The sequence below is a fragment of the Haliaeetus leucocephalus genome, unplaced genomic scaffold (genome assembly GCF_000737465.1).
Source record: "Haliaeetus leucocephalus isolate CR32 unplaced genomic scaffold, Haliaeetus_leucocephalus-4.0 Scaffold184, whole genome shotgun sequence".
Lineage (NCBI taxonomy): Eukaryota > Metazoa > Chordata > Aves > Accipitriformes > Accipitridae > Haliaeetus > Haliaeetus leucocephalus.
In genome coordinates this window covers 14,173,690-14,194,309 of record NW_010972620.1, presented here as the reverse complement: position 1 = coordinate 14,194,309, position 20,620 = coordinate 14,173,690, and the positions used below count along the sequence as shown (strand labels likewise).

The 20,620-nt window shown below is 41.9% G+C and overlaps 1 protein-coding gene across 1 annotated transcript in view; it reads left to right on the top strand.

Moving 5' to 3' along the window:
• The window catches only part of RPP30 (ribonuclease P/MRP 30kDa subunit), a 22,259-nt gene extending 3,199 nt beyond the window's left edge, over nucleotides 1-19,060 (top strand). The window contains exons 2-11 of the mRNA XM_010565036.1: nucleotides 904-1,000; nucleotides 1,321-1,377; nucleotides 2,087-2,161; nucleotides 2,718-2,789; nucleotides 9,020-9,109; nucleotides 11,235-11,351; nucleotides 14,913-14,942; nucleotides 15,392-15,429; nucleotides 16,529-16,608; nucleotides 18,634-19,060. Coding sequence (XP_010563338.1) covers nucleotides 904-1,000; nucleotides 1,321-1,377; nucleotides 2,087-2,161; nucleotides 2,718-2,789; nucleotides 9,020-9,109; nucleotides 11,235-11,351; nucleotides 14,913-14,942; nucleotides 15,392-15,429; nucleotides 16,529-16,608; nucleotides 18,634-18,743 — 766 coding nt within the window. The 3' untranslated portion in view covers nucleotides 18,744-19,060. The remainder of the gene's footprint in view (nucleotides 1-903; nucleotides 1,001-1,320; nucleotides 1,378-2,086; nucleotides 2,162-2,717; nucleotides 2,790-9,019; nucleotides 9,110-11,234; nucleotides 11,352-14,912; nucleotides 14,943-15,391; nucleotides 15,430-16,528; nucleotides 16,609-18,633) is intronic.
• Nucleotides 19,061-20,620: the final 1,560 nt, after the last annotated feature.

The following is a 20,620-nucleotide window of genomic DNA, read 5'->3' as shown; positions in this document are numbered from 1 at the left end:
GCCGAGCCGAGCCGAGCCGAGCCGGTGGGCCTGAGCTGGGGAGGGCTGGGCCCGGACAGGAGGGCAGCAGGACGCGAGCGGCAGCTCCGCCAGGCTGGCGTGGGCGCAGCGTGAGTCTCTAGGCCGAGTTTTCGCTCCCTGTAGGCTAAACCCCGCCATCTGCCTCCGTGGCGGGTCGCGGTTCCTCTCGCTCCTCTCCGCTCTCCCCGCTCAGCTTGCGGTCTTCGGCAAGTGAAGTGACCAGGACTGAGGTCTTCCCAGTGCTGAGGAGCAAGGAAAGCTCGTGTTGTGTCTTGCAGGCTCTGTCTCTGCCTGTCTGTCCCAGTGTAACAGTTGTCTTTTCCCAACGTGGACCCATTTTTCTGCCTGCAGTTTCTTAGGGCCTAAATCTTTCTTCTGCAGAACTGTTGTACAGCCAGGTGCTGCCTGTCCAGTGTTCGGGGGGGTGATTTGTCTTTGGCAAGTGTATGATCTTCCTCTGGTCCCTTCCGAACGAGACCTTTCCGTCAGTTTTGTCAGCATCATTTTGAATGCTTACCTTGCCTTCTTCTGTAGCTGTATCTCTCCTGGCTCTGCGTTGTCTGCAGTTTTAACAACTATCCTGAATGTCCTTAACCATTTTCCCCAAAGAAAGTCATCACCAGGACCAAACTAGGGCAAAATCTTTGGGGACCCCAACCCCAAGTATTCATGTTCATAAAGCTCTGCCATCAGGAAAGTGTTGCCAGGGCTGGGGTGTATTGGAAGGCAAACAGAATTTTTTTTTTACTTTAAGCCACTTTTAGATGAATTTATCTTCAGAAAAAAAATAATGTGAAAGGTAAATATGCATGTGAGTATTAATTTTGAGACATTTAACTGATGAGTGTTTAACAGGTTTCTGTTTGGATTTGTTTCCATTAGTTTACCGACAAAATATTCTTACTATGTGTTTGCTTTTTCAGTGGGATATTCTGCAGTTGCTCTTAATCATGTCATCGATTTTAAAGAAAAGAAACAGGTAATTTTTGTTGGAGTTGTTTGTTCCTAGTGTGTTTTGTCTTGTAAACTTACATGCCTTATTACATGTTCCCCAATAGCTTTATCTGCAGAATGCACATCTAGATGCAAGTACAGATGTCTGCATTTGTAACAGAACTCCCATTTTATAATTCAGTATAATTGCCCTGGAGTTAACTTTTAATACAGTCCATGTATTGTCCCTGGGAAATAGAAATTTGCCATGCTAACAAAACTTTTTAGGATTGGAACATAGCTTTTGTTTATATTGTAAATTTAACCCATGACATTTTGAATAACTTTGTTTTGTTCTCTTTTAAGGAAATCGTCAAGCCAGTATCTCCTTCGGAGTTGTTTCCATCTTTGCCTATTGTACAGGTATGTCCAATTTCATTCTATGTATTGTTACTCTGAGTTATGTTTTTTACCTTGGTGTATTGGTATATGTGATTTTGTGTATTACATGTTAATCAAAAAAGAGAAATTTTAACAATCAAGCAATGGACAAACTCCCAGCATTGGGAGACCGATATACTGACGTTAGAGTGGGCTCAATTTGTTATTTTAAAAATTATTAAAGAAACTGCTTCGTGTGAATTTTGAATCTTCTTGAAGTTGGATAATTACAGTATAATTCTTGAAATTTGAGTTTTGGAAATAACTTCCTGGTTTTGATGGAGCGAGATTCAGATATAATGAACCAAGTCTGTATTTCAAATCACTGATATTTGTTAATTCAGGAACTGCTTTTGCTTGCAGTTGTGGCCTGCCTGGGGATCCATAGCAGTATTAAAACATGCTCAGTTTTTCTGCATGATTTTACTTTTCTTTATTTCTTTATTTTTCCTTTCTATTGATCCTTCCTCAGAGAAACACAGTAAGTCGTTCTTTTTAAAGGGTGGATACAATATCAAACAGATCAATATAAAATAGGGAAGTGTAGCTACAGAGTTTAGAAAATTAGTATAGGCAAGAATACAAACAAGGCACTATTTTCTTTTTATAGTGGACAGAATTAAAGTTGCCACAAATTTTTGCTTTGGAGTTTTTTAACTCTTTTGTATTTTTTTTTTTTTTTTTTTTGTAGGGGACATCTAAAAGAATTAAAGTCTTAACTCGGCTAACACTTGTTGTTTCTGATCCTTCCCACTGTAATCTCTTGGTAAGTATATTTTGTATATTAATTTTCCAATTTTTATTTCTTTTTCTCAATGAATGAAACTTTGGGAATTGTATAGGGAGAACTTCATGGATTTTACAGGACACTCAACAGTGATTTCTCAGCTTGCATCTTTAGCAAATAACGTGATCGTGAAGAGATGCAGACTTACAAGACTGCATATGGATTCTGTTGATCATTTGTCAATATGGGACAACAGTTCTGGTCCTTGGTTCTGTTCTTTGATTTCTGGACTTCTGTGCATAAACTAGAAGACCATGAGCAAGCCCTGTGTCTGTTTTATGTTTTAGTGCTATGTGATCGAAGCAAAAGGTGTAAGTGCCTTACTAGGAGGGTGGGACAAGCCTCAAAATGAGAATGAATGACTTCACAGGATGGCTCGCAGCAGAGACCCACTATTTAATTGGATGATTATTGGCTTTGTTTAGTACTTTAAAGTGAAAAAGGGATTTTCTTCTTGTTATTTTGGTTGTAAACATTGTGCATAGCTTTGGCCTCTGCCAGAATTCAAGGTAGTAATTATTTCCTCCTTTTGTAGAGATCAACATCTGCAAATATAAGGTTATATGACATCATAGCAGTATTTCCAAAGACTGAGAAACTGTTCCATGTAAGTACAATCATCTGATCAGTAACGCTCATTCAGTAACTTTTAGTGCCTTGGGCTAGTCTGAGTACATGCTGTGTTTTGATTTTATTTCCCATTTTATACAGGCCTGCATGTCATGGGGCTAATTAAGCAACATAGGCTGCCTGGTCAGTTGATGGACTGAGAACGTTGGGAGAGATTGCAGGAGGCTGCAAGGCCTTGAGGTGGCTGCTTAAAGTCTGAAGCATCTACCTCACAAATGGACTTGTATGCCCCTGTGCTGCGGTTTCCTTTGTGTGTCTTGTACTCTACTGAGTACTCCTTTCTAGCTGGGAGAGAAAGCATCCTTCTTTTTTTTTCTAATATATACATACTATCAGCATGTAGAAAACTTCTGTCTTGAACTTTAACTTCTCAGACTCTGACAGCTTCCCCAAAACACATTTGCTCTCTTCTGTTAGCACTAATTGTTCCTGGTCCCTGAAATGCCAGGGAAAGTGGGAGGATTTTAAAGTGGAACTAACATGGTTCTGAGAGTTATCTTCTTCCTTTTAGTCTTAGATCTTCTCTTGGAAATTCATCCAAATGAATAGCTGATCTCTTTTTCTTTCATTTTTCCTTTCATTCCTTTATTTTAAATCAAAAGAGGAGCATGAGCTTACGAGACAGAGCTAGTTCCAGTTATCATAGCATCTTATGAACAGATAAAATAAGATTTCCAAAAGTAAACATGCCTGATTAAACATAACGGCCCTTGGTCCATTGCCAGACTGAGATTTCTGGGTTTGTTTAGTTTTGAGGGTTTTGGATGCTCAAGTTGAGTGAGAGAAGCTTCACTTCTGTGACTTCATGATATGTTTGTTACTTTGCCTGCCAAGAAAACCATTGAGGCCGTACAGAAGTAGAGCAGCCTCAGGGGAAATACTTGAAGGGCAGACAGTCGTTTTCTCACTCAGATTTTATCCTGGCTGTTCAGAGCAAACTTGCAACTGAAAACTGCCTCCACAAAATTTGTGAGTCTGTGAAGGTGTTGCTGTATCAGTGTTACTGAACAGATGCTGATGTTTGTAGCAGTGGTAGCCCTCCAAGTGTGTTAGTGAGAGAAAATAGTGGGTGTGAATAATTTTCAAAACCTTAGCTAGAACTAATAGGTGACCTTAGCCCAACGCTGTTGTTTCTCACATTGGCTTATGTTAATAGAAATGCAAATATTTTGAACAAACCCCCCAATACTCTGTCACTTCTGTGACTTTAGAAGAACAAGGTGTTGCAAGTGTGTTTTACCATGAACTGGTTTGGTCCATTTCTGGTGTTTGACTGAAGAAGACATTTACTATTTAGAGGTGATACCTAAATCCAGTGATGTACAGTAATTCTTCAGCCGTTACTAACAGCACCAAGCATCATTTTGTCTTCCAACTTTTATCCATAGCTGCTATATCTTGAATAGACCCTTCCTACCAGAAAAATTCCTAGTTTTAAAACACCATCTGAGGCAGAATGATCTCAGCTTGGCTTGTTGGGTGATAGGTGTTCATTATCTCTGTCTCTCTCATATTTTTAATTAAATTATTCTCAAATACTTGGTAACAGCTGATGTGAGTGGTCTGATCGAGTGGAACATCTGGAAGCAAGTTATCTTTTTGTCAGAATGTTTTTCTTACAAAACCCAAAATTGTGATGGCTGACCTATTGCAAGCTCATAAATAATAACATTAACTCTGAACTGGAAGAGTGGGTGGAAGCATCCTGTCTCTGTTAGCCTTGGCAGGCAGCAAGCAGGTGTGCAGTTTAAAGCAGTGTGAAGAAGGCACAGGGATTCCAAAAGCAAATGTGAATCTCCTTGGAGGAGTGCCAGAATTTACTTTCAAAGAGAGCTTGTTGGTATAAAACTGAGTCTATTTTTTTTAAAATAGGTTAAAGCTACTTTCTAGTACTGCTGAGTACCTGTTTTGACACATTAAAATGATATTCTTCTGTTTTGTTTTTCTAAATTATTTCCCCTCCTTTTTGAAAACTTGTCCAAGTACAAAGCAAGAAGGTGAACTTTAAAGAATCTTTCAGAAGAAGAATTCAAGCATTAATTATAACAGTTACAGCTTAACGAAACTAATTTCTGACTGATTTTATTTCCCTTGCAAGATTTTAGGACTCTTGGGGGTGGGAGAGAGGCAAATAGTTGTAGAATACTTTTGAGGGCCACTCTCCACCTCTTCCTTTTGGTCTCTGGCAACAATGTAAAATCTCACCTCTCAAGTGAGCTCAATTGATTTATCATGTGTTTAAACAAGCACCTGAAGCCAGGTAATCAGCAGGAGCATGCTGTGTTGTTTTGGGGGGAAAGGGCTTGTAGTGGTTTAACTCCAGCCGGCAGCTCAGCCCCACACAGCTGCTCGTTCACTTCACACAGTGGAATGGGGGAGAGAATCACAAGAGTGAGAGTGAGAAAACTCATGGGTTGAGATAAAGACAGTTTAATAGGTAAAGCAAAGGCCACACATGCAAGCAAAGCAAAACAAGGAATTCATTCACCACTTCCCATGGACAGGCAGGTGTTCAGCCATCTCCAGGAAAGCAGGGCTCCACCATGCGTAACAGTTACTTGGGAAGACAAACGCCATCACTCCAAATGTCACTCCCTTCCTCCTCATTCCCCCAGCTTTATATGCTGAGCATGTCATATGGTCTGGAATATCCCTGTGGTCAGTTGGGGTCAGCTGTCCCAGTTGTGCCCCCCCCAGCCTCCTCGCTGGTGGGGTGGGGTGAGAAGCAGAAAAGGCCTTGACTCTGTGTAAGCACTGCTCAACAGTTACAAAAACATCCCTGGATTACCAACACATAGCCCCATGTTAGCTACTATGAAGAAAATTAACTTTGTCCCAGCCAAAACCAGCACAGGGCACTCTCTCATTTAAGGGTCCATATTTTTTATTTTTAGCCATATTGTGAGTTTTGCTGCAGTTGGACATCCAGCTGCAGCAGTATTTAAGCTGGCATAAACAGCCGCTCATTTCTGCAGGTCTGTGTCTGCTCTGCTGGTGAAGCTGCTTGCTTAGCTGCATGGCAGTTTGATTTGAGGAACATGCTTTTGGCTGAAGAGTAACTAGAATTTGTGCCAAGTTACTCTGCAGGCAGATCCATTTTCCTGCTCTGATTCAGCATTCAGCAACGTGGATAGTTGTGCTGGCACAAAGAAGATGGCTGTGCTCTGGGCAGGCCAATGCAGATAGCGACTGTTTAAGCTGACGCTCTGGCACGTGGTGGTCAGTGTGTTAGGAAGGAAGCAGGATTGTCGATGAGACCATCTTCATTGCTTCCATGCAATGGATGGGGAGAGAACCCAAGCATGTTTCTTGCAAACTGCATGAGGTGAAAGACTTCATCCTTACGTGTTCATGTTCAAGGCAGATTTGTGTGTTTGTCTTTTGTTTAAAGACTTTAGGTTTTCTAACTCTCTTTGGAGAGCTGTGTCAATTTTGTGGAGGTATGAACAGGGAGTCTGGTGCAAGTGACGTTATGCGTGGGAGTTCAGCGTGTACCTCTGGCTCATGCAACTCGTGGATCTTTCACTCTTAAGGATAAAGCCTTCTAGGGTGGGTCTTGCACCACAAATTAACTTTATATTTTAAAATTGGCTGTTGGTAATGCAACATTATCTTGAGAGCATCATCTTTCTCACCAACAATTTGGCATTTGGATTATTCTCCATAGAACAGGATATTTCATGTTTTTGTAAAAGAAATACATGACCAGTGGAGATGTGCTCTAATTTTAGCATGGCCCAAACCCAGTCTGTGCCCTCTTGTCATGAGCCAGGGAAGCTTTTCTGTGACCCAGTGTGGCAGTGATATGTACTGAAAGATGTACTCAAATTCTCCAAATAATTTATATCGTCAGGGGTATGAGGAAGCTGTGTTTGCCAAGATAATTGTAGAACATGCTCCTTCTTTAAGTCTCCCAAGAGAATTGTTTTGGGCTGCAATAGGAGTGCCTACTCCATGCTAGTAATAAGGTCTGTGCCTGTTGCTTTTAAAAAATTTTGCTTCTTAAGATTTCTGACTGCTTTAATGATATTAGTTGGTTCTGCCTGCTGTTTGTAAGCAATTAGCAGATGACCAGTGTCTAAAAAACTTTCTTATATAAGTCTGAGGATCTGGTGCAAAGCAAAATTTTAATGTTTATTCCTAAAATGTTTGCCAAATATTTCTTCAGGCCACTCAAGCAGTGGCGAACGTATTTATTTCTGGCTGTCTGGATTTTCCCAGCAGATGGGGCTCTTGCCTGCAGTGTGGCCAGGCAGGCACTGGGCTGTGCAACTGCTGCGTATCACTTTCTGTATGAAGTTTTTGCACTTCAGATCCTTTCAGCAGGCAGGGTAACCTTAACTTGCCTGCGTGTGTGACTTGTCCGGGAGCCAAAGCTAGGCTGAACATTGGAGTATTTGGAGAAATCTCCTCTCCAACTTTCCATGGACTTCCTCCTTATGGGGAAGTATGACTCTTAATTTTGTTTTCCTTGGTGGTGTTTTCTGAAAGGTTCATGTCACTGGAATCCTGTAGCTATCCTGGGATTTGGGTCACTCGCTTTCCCACTGTGCTTGATTTGCAAAATGGAAGAGTGTTTTCCAGTGTTTCTGGAGCTGATTAGGAAGGCTTGTTTGCTCATCATGTAGGGCAACTTGCATGTTTCTGATGTGTATTCTTGCTTTCCTTCATTTTCAGCTTTCTCTCTTCCTGAATTTCCAGTGGCCTCACTGCCATCTCTTCTAGGATACGATTCAGAGCTATTTGCTCTGCGCATGTTCCCATAAATCACCTCTGTCTAGATGGTGGTTTGTACTCCACATAAGAAAAGGAGTAAAGCTGGCTGTAGTAGGGCTAAACTTACACATGCAAGTCTAATTCAACGCAATAGATTCTGTGTCCTGCCTAGCAGAGTTGGTAAATGTAGGGCCTGAAGATAAAGTTTAGTCTGAATGGCCTGGTAGAGACATTTTAACATCAAAAACTTCGTGGTTTGCTGGATCTTTGAATTGCCTGCATGTGGGCTGTGGCCCTCCTGCCTAGGAGGGAGTGCTATCAGCAGCTAAGAAACATTCCTAAAGCTGGGCCTCTGCTCTTACCTTCATCCAAATTTCATGTGAACAAACTGCTAGAAGACTAGTTTGCAAAGCAATAGCCTGCCCTGCGTTAGAGCAGCCCAGCCCTGGGACTCCTTGCAACCCCCACCGCTTTTGTGCTGGTGTAAGGAGGGATGAATGGTTGGCACCTGGCCCAGGTGTATTTGGAGCAGTTGCTGGCATGTTTCTGAATGCAGAGAGTTCCCCTACGTGGTAGAAAATTCCTTTTCAACTTCTTCAGCCTATTTTATCTTCTTTGTTACAATGCTGCTTACAGACATTAATCTGGCCCTGTGCAATCTTCTTTACAGGGTAGGCATACATAATTCCTACATATCTTGTGTTCATGAGATTATATGTAAATCAAGGGCTCCCTTTTGTGTGCACTTGATTTTTCTCTGTATGTCAGTGTGGAGATTCTCCACCCTTTGTTCATTCCTTCCATCTTTTAATACAGGCTGTAAATTGTGGTGTGAGTTCAAAGCTAAGCTTTTAAACTATAACCTTTGGTGCCATCTTCAGCCTCTTTCAGAGATGTGGCTTTCAGGAAGGGCTGTGGATTCCCCACCCAGCCAGGAAAGTGAGGCCCTGTGGATTGGCTCCCAGTACTGGGCATGTGGCACCACCAGTCACTGTCTAACATTCTGCCTTTCTTTCAGTCTTTTCTCAGTTGCTTCTGGTAAAAATAATTAATTGTGAAAACAGTTGCTACACTGGAATTAGAGAGTGATGGGGTAAGAGGTAGTTCCTGGGCTGTTCCCTTTGTAAACAGGGGTCCTTCATTAGCTGTGAGTTCTTTTGCCAAAAGCTGCCATTGCTTGTGCATGTGCTATGTCAGATAAAAACAAAGCAGTAAGTCTTGCCTTTGGGTTGGTCATTATTTTATTGGAAAAGTAGTTCTGTAAGTGAGAGAAGGCTTGGGTTGTAAGCCTGAAATGCTCAAGCTGTGCACCTGTAGCCCTGCTGTTTTACTGGCATACCTGCAAGGCATAGTACCTCTTCATTTTAAAACTGAACTCACCCTGCAGAGACGTTTGTTGCGTTAAGAAATGAAGGAGAATATTAGTGCACCTAAAGTTGGTTGTGCATTTTTTGGCATATCTAATAATCTGTTCCTATTTGTTTGCTGTAGATTGCTTGCACAACTCTGGATGTGGATCTGGTATGCATAAATGTAACAGAAAAGCTGCCATTCTACTTCCGAAGGCCCCCTGTGAATATGGTAAATTTACATCTAAATTGTTTTCTTGCTGTTAAATTCTGTATTTAATGTCAGTCTGAGTTGAATTCCCTACCATTTCCCTCCCACCGTTCCCATCCAAGTGGTTCTTTTATTTTCTTGCATAATGTATAGTGTTGTTTCAGATGTCCTTCACTTCAAGGCCTCCACTGCAGCATTTAATACACAGTGATGTATGTTCTTTCTTTTTCTCCTTCCTGTCCCCCACTTAAGAAGGCAGAAGTGGTGTTCCCAAGGAATGGAAACAGAGCCTTAAGGCCGCTACTATGCTAAGCAGTGAGATGTGGTGTGATTGCTGACTAAGCTGCTTCCCAAACCATAAGTGGTACAGCTGTGTCAGAATAGATAAACAGCCCCGTGATTTAAAAGACAGGAGAATGTGAATGACAGTGTTAATTTGGTACAAGGGTGTTGTGCCAGTTATTTGGAGGACAACTGTATTGAATCCATACTTAGACAAAGGAATGTCTTGGCAAATGAACCAAATGTGGAATTGCTAAATATCTGCTGTGGGACACAAGATGACTATCAGCATGGATCAAATATTTTGTTAATACAATTCTGCCTGCTGTTGGTTGTTTGCCAGAAAGCTTAATCTGAACATGCTCTTAGGTGAACTAGTTTTTTCCTCTGAGTATATGTCAAGGTTCATTCCATATGGGCATTCTTGGCTGATGTAGTCCTTAGTGCTTAAAAATTTAAATTTGGAATTGGCTAGAAATCCTACTTCCTCTTCTACAGAAAGTTTGACCTAGAATAAAAATTAACTAGAATTAATCCCGAAACGGAACAGTAGTAATACTTTGGAATTTACTATAGACTGGGAATTTCAACATTCCACTTGGAATAACAATTTTGCATGAAATGTTGTCTGAAAGTACCCTAGCTGCCTCAAATTCCAGCAGCTGACCCAGGTGAGGAGCTGGGTGGCTCTTGGAGCCCTGTGTTTGGAGGCATTTTCCTTACAAGCTACTCCTCAGCTTCCATACTCCCAGCTTCAAGGCAGTCTGTCTGTCAGACTGGTTTTGTGCATCCTGGGGCAGTCAGTTTTGGTGGTTGTGATGCCAGACAGACAGATTGGCAAGCAGCTGAAGTGGTGGGGATGAGGTTAAAAATCTGCTTGACTGGAAATTGGTGTCTTGCCATCACCTGTTTTGGTTTTGATAAATTCAGGCTTCTCTTCTTGTCTGCAGATGTTGGACAAGTTCTGTGTAAAACTTTTGATGTATACATAGCTTCTGTTGTGCTTGCATGCAGTGGTTGTGCATGGATGGGACCTGGTTTAATTCCATCTGTATTCAGTTACTGGACTCTCTTACAGTATTAACATTGCAGCATTTTTTAGTAATATGAGTATAAAACACAGAGTAACATTTTGGGCAAATGTAGTATAGGACATGGAACAAAGAACTCCTAGCTTTGAATTGTGTCTTTATTGCTAATTCACTGTGTCCTGTAGCAAGCTGCCTAACCGTTCTCTGTGTGTTTGCAAAACCAAGAATACTAGGCTTTTGGTGAGGTACTCTGACAGATAGAAAAGGATTTTAAAGCAGCTGAAAATATAATCAGTATTACTATTTGGAACCTCTCCTGTGACTCACTGTTGTTTAACATTGTCACAAATACCAGAGTATGCTGTGAGACAGGAGAGAAGGGTCCTCATTGCTGCTTTTATGCAAGGACAAATTCCTCATCTGCAAAGTGTGGGTACTGTGGGAAGCAGTGGTCTTCCTTACAGCAGGCTGTGGGGCTAGAGGAGAGTCCTCAAAATTTCAAGACTTGTTTCTGACCAGCAGTGGTTACCTGTCTTCTCAACTCTGTGATAGTGGAAAGCCAATTACAACTAATAAGTGGCTGGTATTTCTTTGTTTGTTAAACCTCATTTATCTGTCATCCCAAGAAAGAAGTACACATATCTGGTGTCCAGTGAAACCTTCCACCCCGCCACTTTCATGCTATGCTGTGCTCTTGCTGGAACAATTCCGCCTTAATTTTTTCATATATAACACAGTTAAACTGAGAACAAGCTACATCAATAATAGACAGCAGTTGTTAGATTGTTATGCTTCTTTCCTTTTGATTTTTGATCACTCTCTTTCATGCGAAGGCAATAGATCGAGGCATTTGCTTTGAACTTCTTTACGCGCCTGCCATCAAAGACTCCACAATGAGAAGATACACAATTTCAAATGCGATCAGCCTGATGCAGATCTGCAAAGGAAAGGTAAGCTCTCAAAGTGAAAGCAAGCTAATTAATTCAGTTCAAATTCTTCTGGAGTTGTACAGACTGAGCCATTTTAAATGAGTTTGACGCTGGAGTTTCTGAAGCTGTGACTGAATCTTTGCCTGCTAATACAAGGACACAATTATTCTAGCTCCAGATACTTCCAGCCATGCACCACTGCATGCTTTCTTCTTAAGTTGTCAAACTGTTAGGTTCTTTTTTCAGAACAACTTATCTGTTGTTATGATATGCAATACCCAAAACAAAAGGCGGGGCTGGGGCGAAGCACCAGAGATCCAAGGTTTGCATTAGAACTGAAGTCCATGCATCTCTTTAAAATCCCCCATTTCATATTTCTGATTGACCAAAAGCTCTTTTTTGATAGTATACCCTGAATATGGGGGATAGAAAATAATAAGAAAAAAGTAGAAATGTTGTTTTGTTAAATGGTTAGTAAATTCCCAGTGTACAAAACAGACCTAACAGCTAGCTGGCTCTCAGCCAGGGCTTTACTGCAGTCAGACCAACTGCATTCTTCCCTGCTACTGAAACCCAAGGAAGAAGTAATGCTTGCAGCTGAGATGCCTGTAATCCATTGCTTTCATACCTTACCTCCTCCCAGGCTATCAGTCTAAGCTGCCTGTCATGCTAGGTCCTCTCAGGCCATGGGTTTTTTTTAACAGGGAAGCATATCATAATACATATCCAAGTTTAAAGAGATTGTAGCTCCCACCACCTTTATTGGAAACAGCCTTTGCCACACTTAGCTAGTCCAGAGAAGCCAAAATTGGCATTACCCTGCAAATCTAGTCTGAAGTGGGATATACAGCTTGGAAGGGCAATTAAAAGCAGATCTGTCATTACCTCAGTTCCCCTCAGGCATGGCAGTCTATTTTATAGGACAGCAGAGTGGGTCAAACAGATTAATTCCCTTGGTGCTACAGAAAAAAGTGAGTATTTGCACAGCCTTTCCTGAGAAGCCCAGCTCTGGGAGTTAATTGCACAAAATACTGACTTGGAGATGAGGTAAATACACACAAACCCCCTTTCCTTTGGGATTCCTTTTTGCCAGTGCTTCTCTTTCCTCTGTGCAGTTAAGGGTGTGCTTCTCATGCCGTTGTTGATTTGGAGAGCACCAGTTGAGTTGGCATCACAAACAGCGAGTGAGACATTCGGGTGCTCAGTCTGTGCACAGTGCCCTTTCTTTCTGCATCTGTCAATCTAGTGCATCATCTGTGCCTGGAAGGTAAATCAACTGGAGCTGGGCATGACAAGTTGTTGTTAGGCACTGGAAGAGCACTGCTAGCTTGTCTTTTACTTTTTGCCTTTATTTTTTGCCTCCAGTACCTGTTGGGCCAGCAGAGATGGTCATTAGCCCTCACTGGCAGTTTGTCTTCATCAGTTATGTATAGGCCTTTTTTTTTAACAAGACATGGGATGGCTGGTCCATAGACTGCTTGCATTGGCACCTGGCACGCAGCTCTCGCCATCTGTAATCTATAGTTGCTGAACTTGTAGCAGCTTTTGGATCCTTCTGTTCCTCCTCTGTTGTAGCAGGGCAGAGAAACTTCCAGAAATATACTAGTGTCCTCAGCTGGTGTTGAGCAGAGTCCTTAAAACATGTTAAAATGTGCAGGGAATGAGGGAGGGACTGGCCTGCCTTGCCAGACAGAAGGCGTGCATAGCCACAGTCCCTCACCTCCCATGTTTTGGTAACTGAGTGTGGGTACTGTGCCTGAAGCAGTGTACTGAACAGCTGCTGTCTCCTTTACCTGGGGAGATAATGTTTTGCCTTTGAGTTCTTCCCTTTAGCCCTTCCCTTGGATTTGCCTTTGCCTGCCTCTCCTTCACTTGCTAGCAGTGCTTTTTCTTGCCTGCTCTTGTCTTCTCCTCCCATCTTACCCATCCCCTAACTAGAAGCCAGTTGCCTTTGATCCAGGCAGAGCATATCTCCAATGCACAGCAGTGAACCATGATCCTGCGCTGGTTCAAGATGGCTTGCACAGCTGCTCTGGGAGCTTCTCTGAGCCTGGGAGACAGGCGTTGGTTGCTACAGCTCAGAGCAGGGGATTTGAATTTTCCCAGCAAACTCTTGCAGTCAGCACCACTGAAGCTCAAAAGCACCCTTGGGATCCATAGTGCAGTCATTTTAAAGGTGAACTATGCATAAAGAAATGTCCTAGGCTCCATCGTGATGTGTGCTGTTAAGTCACTTGGATGTATGTATTGCTTCTGCTTCTGGCTTTCCTTATGCTGAGGCAGAGTTGTCTGTCCCATCCTTTCCTCCTCAGCACATGAGGAAACCTTGGGCACAGTATGAACACGCAGTTATTTCCATGCAAATAGTTCTTTTACATGTTGAGTTCCAGCTGTGTACAGAGCATTTTCTTCCAGTGTCTGCCCTGCTCTTTGTGCTGGGGGGGTGGCAGGATAAGCAAAGCAGTGCAGCGAAGGGATCAAAAGCCCCACCTTGTAACTGGAGGTGGTATGATGGGTTGGTGGTACTGACAGCAGAGAGGGAAAGTCTTTCTCTGCCTCAGTACAATTCTCATTCCCACCCACTCAAGCAGGAATTCCCAAAGCCTTTTATTCAGTATAATAAAAGGTGCAAGGAATTTTTTGCTGCTGCAAAGTTTTCACCTGTGCAAAACAGTCTCCCCCTGGGTGAGCATCCTTGGAGGTTTAACATCAGAAGAGTGCTGGCAGCTGAGCTGTGGTATCTGCCAGCCCTGAGCAGTCATGTACCTGTTCTGCAGAAAGCTTTTGGGAGAGAAGGGAGAAGGATGTCTCTCTGCCTGCTGATTTTCACAGGGGTGCCAGTGTTGAGGGAAGTGAGTGTATGGCATGAATTGGCAGCCAGTGCCTAGCTGCAGACAGGTTTCCCAAAACAGTGGGAGTTTGATTAAGGCCAAGGTGAACGCTGAGGTTAGGATTGAATTGCACCACAACACAGAGTAAGCTGAAAATTTAGGAGCACCAAACTGTCTAAAGGCACTATCTGTAACCTGCTTCTGGGGGATCCTGGACTCCTCTTCTAAGTCCATTTCTATTACAGCTCAGGCTGAGTTGTCCTTTGTGTGGGGCCTCTTTCAGCTAGTGTAAATAAAGGGGGTACTTCTTAACACAGTGTGTGCAACTCTGCATTTCTTCTTTACCCTTAAGGTCCCTTTAAAGTCCACTATGAGAGATACAGGCTGATAGGTGCTTGCTTAATGCCCTTACTCTGACATTTTACTGCTTAGCCTGTCCCTCTAAAAGGTACAGTGGTTATTCAACTCACATCTGCCTGTGAGAGGTTTGTAACTGCAAGGGAGGGCTTGTCCCTGTGCCCTTTTCTCTGTAGGGGACAGGGAGATAACCTGGGTTTATTCCCCAAATTAAGATCCACACCCTGCTAGAGTTCACTTCATCTGAGAGCATCAGATACTTCGATGTTTAATTGGGCTCTGAGTCTGAACTTAGCTAACGCTCATAAAGTCTTTGCTGCTGGCTGATTTTTTTTTTTTTCCAATTTCTTGATGGTGTCTGACAGTTGAACATTTATTCTCTTTTGTTTTCCAGAACATTGTTATATCTAGTGCAGCTGAAAGGGTAAGTCCCAGATTTTTTTTTTTTAAGTCAGAACAATTTGAGGGTTTATCTGTGGCTGAAAATACAGCTTTAGTTATATATTAAACGTGTAAAAATTGTAATTTTAAATATGATTGCCATCTTGTAAGTTTTTTTTAATCAATATGTTTTACCAAAGAATTGTATTGTGGAGTTTGGGATATTTTTTTTTGGTCTGGTTGGGTGGGGTTTTTTTTCGTTTTGTTTTGGTTTTTTTCCTGCTGTGGTATTTTCCATGACAGTTTTCTCCCAGATGGGGACTCTGTTTTCCAAAATAGCAGTGTTTGCTTGATTTCCTAGTGCATCTTCAGCAGCTTGCTATTATGTAGCATTTAACCTTGCTTTCCTGATAGCCCTGTCCTGCCTGCTCACACCCTGTCAGCCTGCGAGAGGGTGCATGCACATATCCAACTTTCTTTGTTTTGTTTTAGCCTCTAGAACTACGAGGTCCTTACGATGTGGCTAATCTGTATCCTTTTTCCAAGTCAAAGACAGCAGTTAATAGTAACATGTGAAACTTCAAAGTGGTTTTGAAATACTTCCGTCCTTACACTCCTTGAACTTTATACAGTGATGCTTGTTGGTGACCAGTGAATCAGAGCTCTAAGTGGGTGTGGAAGGTGCAACAGGTCTTGGTCATGGGGTGGCATGAGCAGTCGCTGTAAATAGTAATGTCTTTGTTCAGCTACAGATATGTTTTGTTGTGATATGCATTGACACTGTGTTGGGTGTAAGTGGACAAATGAATAAAACCCATAAAAATCTATGGAAACTGTGAACCAAATCAGAAATTATTACTTATGTTCTCCAAGGTGCCACATCTCTGGCAGAAGCAGCTATAAAATCGTATTTATATTAAGGAAGAAAAATTTCTGAGTTTTCCAGTCCTTAGTTACATAAGTGCTGTTAAATAACTGGTTGTGTTCTAGAAACCAAGAGTGTCTTATCTCCCCTTCTTTTTGGAATTCAGATGCATTTTTACTACTCCCTGCTCCCCGCCCCACAAGCACGTATTTGAACTGTCCCTTGAAGGGGAGGAGTGTGCTCTGAATTGTGAGAACCATGGGGGAGGGCCTGCGGCCTGGAAGGATTTTATGCGCAATGTTTCCTTCCTTCTTAAAAGAGCAGTCAAGCTCAACCCAAATTAACATACATAATCCGGTGTCATCCTTGCTCAAGGTGTCTGGGAACTTTTCAGCATAATGCTTTTGTATTCGACAGTGCCCTTTCCCCAAAACTAAAGTTTTCAATGGGGTAATTTTTCTGCTATATTATGTGTATAAAAATGTTCCTGTGTTGACAGACTTTTATTTTCAGAAGTACAGCTTCTTGTCTGGAAAAAAGCAACTTTGCCAGGAGCTTTCCAGGAGGGCTGCTGGGGAACTGCAGCCAGGAGAATTGGGTGCCTCAATTTCCTGCCTCTGGGTAACCTTATGCAAAATGTCACTTTGAGTTACAGCTTTGCTAATTCCCAGTTATTTGTAGAGTTAGCAAATGTATCATGCAGACAGACTTCCCTATTCTGTTTGTTCCTTTCTGTGCGTTTTGATCCTGAACAAAGGTGACAGAGGTTTGCTGTTTGGCCTATCAGAAAGTGAAGCCAAGGCAGCTGTGTCTACTAACTGCAGAGCCACCATACTTCATGGAGGTAAGTGAAAAGCACACGCAAGCTTGTTTAAGTAACATGCATTTGTTAAACTAAGTTCGTGTTAATGTGTATTTTCCAAAAGCTCCAAGACCTTATAGAGCAAGTCAGCTTGGGGTTTTAGCTCCCTTGTCCAATGCATGAAGAGGAGCTTGTGTGGCAAGGGTAGTTTGTTTTCCTTTGTTGCCATGTTAGCAAATCAGTGGCTGAACTGACAGTGCTGTCTGTACTGGAGTACTCACTTAACTACATTAACGAGTCATAAACTGTTTAGCCAAAACACAGATCTGCCTGTTGTGCTTTGTAGTGAAACTATGCCTTGGTTCAGAAAGGTCTGAATGCTGATCTCAGTGACATCAGCAGAAACTACGTTATTGACTTCAAGAAAATTGGGATGCATGTGTTTTGTATTTACCCTCTTTCAGCATGAGTGCAGAAGCAACCTTTGCTATGTACCCTTCTGATGCTTCTTTATATGGTCTATTTCTGACTTGCTCTTCGGTGTGGATCACTTCAAACCTGATGCAAAATCAAATACCCTGAGTGCTTGCTGCTTAGAAAAAAATGTTTCATACAGTGTAGAAAGGCTTGAAGTGTTTTGATGAAACAAAACTTGCTTCCTTATGCTCTCAGCAGAGGCAGCTCACAGTAGCTCTCTTCTACTTGCCCGTTTTTAATATTAAGAAAGCAGAAATTCAGTGTGTGGCCCCCTGCACTGGAAATCAAAAGGTTTTCAGTTGTATTTTGTGTCCTGGTGTCAGTGCAGCAAAGAGATGCCACAATTTGCATTCTAGCAATCAGTTTAGACCCTTGCTTTCCACTGTAGCACCAATTTCTCCATCTCTACCCTCCCTTTCACATGCTAATTTATTGGGTATTAGTGTTTCTTGATGTTGGGGTTTTTTTGTTTATTCTGATGGCAGTTTAACTTTGTGACTGAGTAGTCACATCTAGCTCTTAATTTCTGCCTCTGTCAAAGTTTCTTGGGTAGATATGATTTCTAGTCACCTTCCCAACAACTTGAGTTGCTCTAAGTTTCAAATGCACAGTAGAATTTGGTTTGCATCTCTTGTTTCAGTAGAGGTGGGTCTTTGAACCTGCTGTAATTCACAGCAGGTGGCTTTGATCTCTTGGAGAGGGCATTTCTGTGAACAGGGTCCTTCTCCAGCCTGCTACTTATCTACATAGAGACAGTGTATTGGAAGAATTTTTGTCAAGTTCATGTGGAATTTCTCAAGACTGTCATCTATATTATCTGTGAAATTAAATAGCAGATGTCGTTTCCCTGTCCCCCAAGGAATACTGGCACAGAATAAGTCAATATATTTTGGCAAGGTTCTTGCAGAGCCTCTTTGCTAACTGAGGATTTGTAGGGAATATCTTATACCTCAAATTTTGCAAAGAAGCCTCCCACGAGTAGTAATGAAATTGGATTGGGCTCACTAGGTGGTTTGGCAAACATGTGAGGAGTTTGATAACATCACACAGTAGTATTCTATGGTAATGCTGAGGGTTTTGTAAATTAAAATATTCTTGAATACCATAAAGCCACTTCCTTGGTATGTATAGGGGAGCCTCTGCCAATATAGCTGTGCCAGCATAGTCTGTTTAAGAATCCTGGGGTATGTGAATACTTTTTTTTTTTTTTAAGAACAGTATGTTTTGCTCAGAAATGCTTTTGACAGTGCTTCAAGAATGTGTCCTTCTGTGACTATTGAACTGATTAAGCCTGGTTTCCTATGGTTTTGTGTGTCTGGAGCCCCTCAACTCCTGCAGATCTCAGTTTTCCCTTATGTTTGCTGTAGTTTACACCCACCATCGATTTCCCCCTTTAGTTTCCTCACTCCATAATGCAGCTTATCCCCAGCTTCTGCCCATGCAGGTTGCTTACCTACTGTGTGTGCTGACTGGCTGGCTGTTAAACATGTTGAACTGTGCTTTGGGGCATGGACACCTGAAATGAGGATGCATTAAATGCATTAGTGTCATTTTTCTTGAGGTACTGTAACTTCTGCTTGTATATTCCAGAAACTCGGAAGAGTGCCTGTGGGGTAGTGTACACAGTGAAGAAGCCCCGCAAGGTTGAGGAGGAAGAAACACCACTGCCAGCCTGCAAAAAAGTTAAGACTCAAGCTTGAGGACTGAACCAATTGCCAACAGAAGCCTCCATCCTATCTCTACCCAGTGTTGAGTCTTCCCCCACCCTCCAGCTGGCCCAGTTCCTCCCTTACTGCTTTATTTAGCCTGGAGAAGAATTATTCTTCCAGTGTTCAAGTGAGGAAAGCTGTGGGAATGAGACTGCTGAATGGAGTTCACCACGTCTGAAAGGTCATGCTGGGCTTCTGGCCAAGGTCAGAAGACTGCCTCTCCACCCTGTCTTAGGTCCTCTGAAGTTAGTGCAAACTCAACACAACATTTCTAACTTATGGAAATTTTCAGTTGTACAAGTGCATTCCTTTTTTAATAAAAAAGTTTCTAAAAATGTACTCCTTCAAAGTCTAGCTCTTACGGTTTCTCAAGTTTTAAACACATCTCTACTAAACCTTACAACTGCAAGCCAGGAGATTAAGTTTACCTTCACTGGCCTGTGAAGAATAATAGTGCAGTAAAAAAAAAAATCTGCTTCCCATTCTGTTTCATGATCAGTGGCTATAAAGAAGATCCCAGGATCTGTCACTTGCTAGGAGGTATCTTGGATTTGTGTTACAGTAGGACTGACTGACCTGACTTGCCAGACATGCATCCCAAAGGCCATGCCTGTCCTGCAGCTCTTAAAACCAAACAGTAATGTGAGATGGTTACTGCAGATGGGAAGGAAGAGGCCAAGGTTACGCTGAATGTGTGCTCAGCATGGTATGTTGCAGTCACAGCATAACAGCTGCCTCACCTAGGCCTGAGCAGTCATCCACGTCACATTTTTACTGCATCGTTTCCTTCTTTATGTCCTGGTCTGTCTGTGTTGTCTATGAGAGTGTTCATTTTGCTGCCTCCTGCCTTTCGTTTTCCTTCCTGTTAATGCCTCAGTAAACCTAATCTGGCTGCCAAAAAAGCAATCATAAAATTTATAATCAGCAGAACATTTTCAGAGCTCTTCCAAATTGTTGACTGAAGTTTTTCTTTTGATTAAACCAATATAAAAATTATGTAAGCTACTGTACTCAAGATGCTCTTGAGCCAGTTTTACTGTGAATATTCCAGTTCTCTATTTCCATCTGACGACAAGTTGTGAAGTGGAAGTTGTAGCATGTAAAATATTGCAGAAATCTTGCAGTGGGTCATCTCCGAGCTCTTAGTAACTGGACTGAGCAGAGTAGATGAAGTTCTCAGTAGACTAACAGTTCTATATAATGCTGGTATAAGTCACAACAGCTTTTGCTGCATGCAACAAATAGTAAAATATTTTTCCTTTGTGTTATTATTTTACTTGTTGACTTTGTGATTTGAGTCTTTTATTATAGGTATTGGGATGTAAAATATATATATATTTTTTTATATATACACACACACAGAGAGTAGTTTGTCATTTATGGACTTACCTCCAAAATGATGCTCTAACCAGAGAAGCAGCAAAATGTGTTTGTCTGGTGCAATTTTCTGAATGACATATTATCTTGCCTTGGCCAGAGAATAACCTACCTTGAGCATGACAGAAGTTGTTTGGCAACTAGCTTATGGAAAGAGGCTTTTGTCTCTAGATGCTAGAGATCCTTCTTGCTACTTGTTTGACTTGATTTAAAAAATTTACAGTCTGTATCTTTGCCCTTTACATAGATGCAGTGTTTCAGGAACTGATTGAAAAGTTTCTTCTCCCCCAGTTTCCTGAAGCACATTGTTCTGGCCACTTCGGTGCCTGAACAATTGAACTGCTTCTCGGTTAGGATGATAAACAAACCGAATTAGCCAGCACTGATGTAATTTCTGTTTCCTGCAAAGCATGCTCCTAGTGTCTGGGTAATTGTGCAGAAATGAGTAGTGAAGTAGTGGCTTGCAGGGGCGGTGAGCAGAGGTGTGCTGT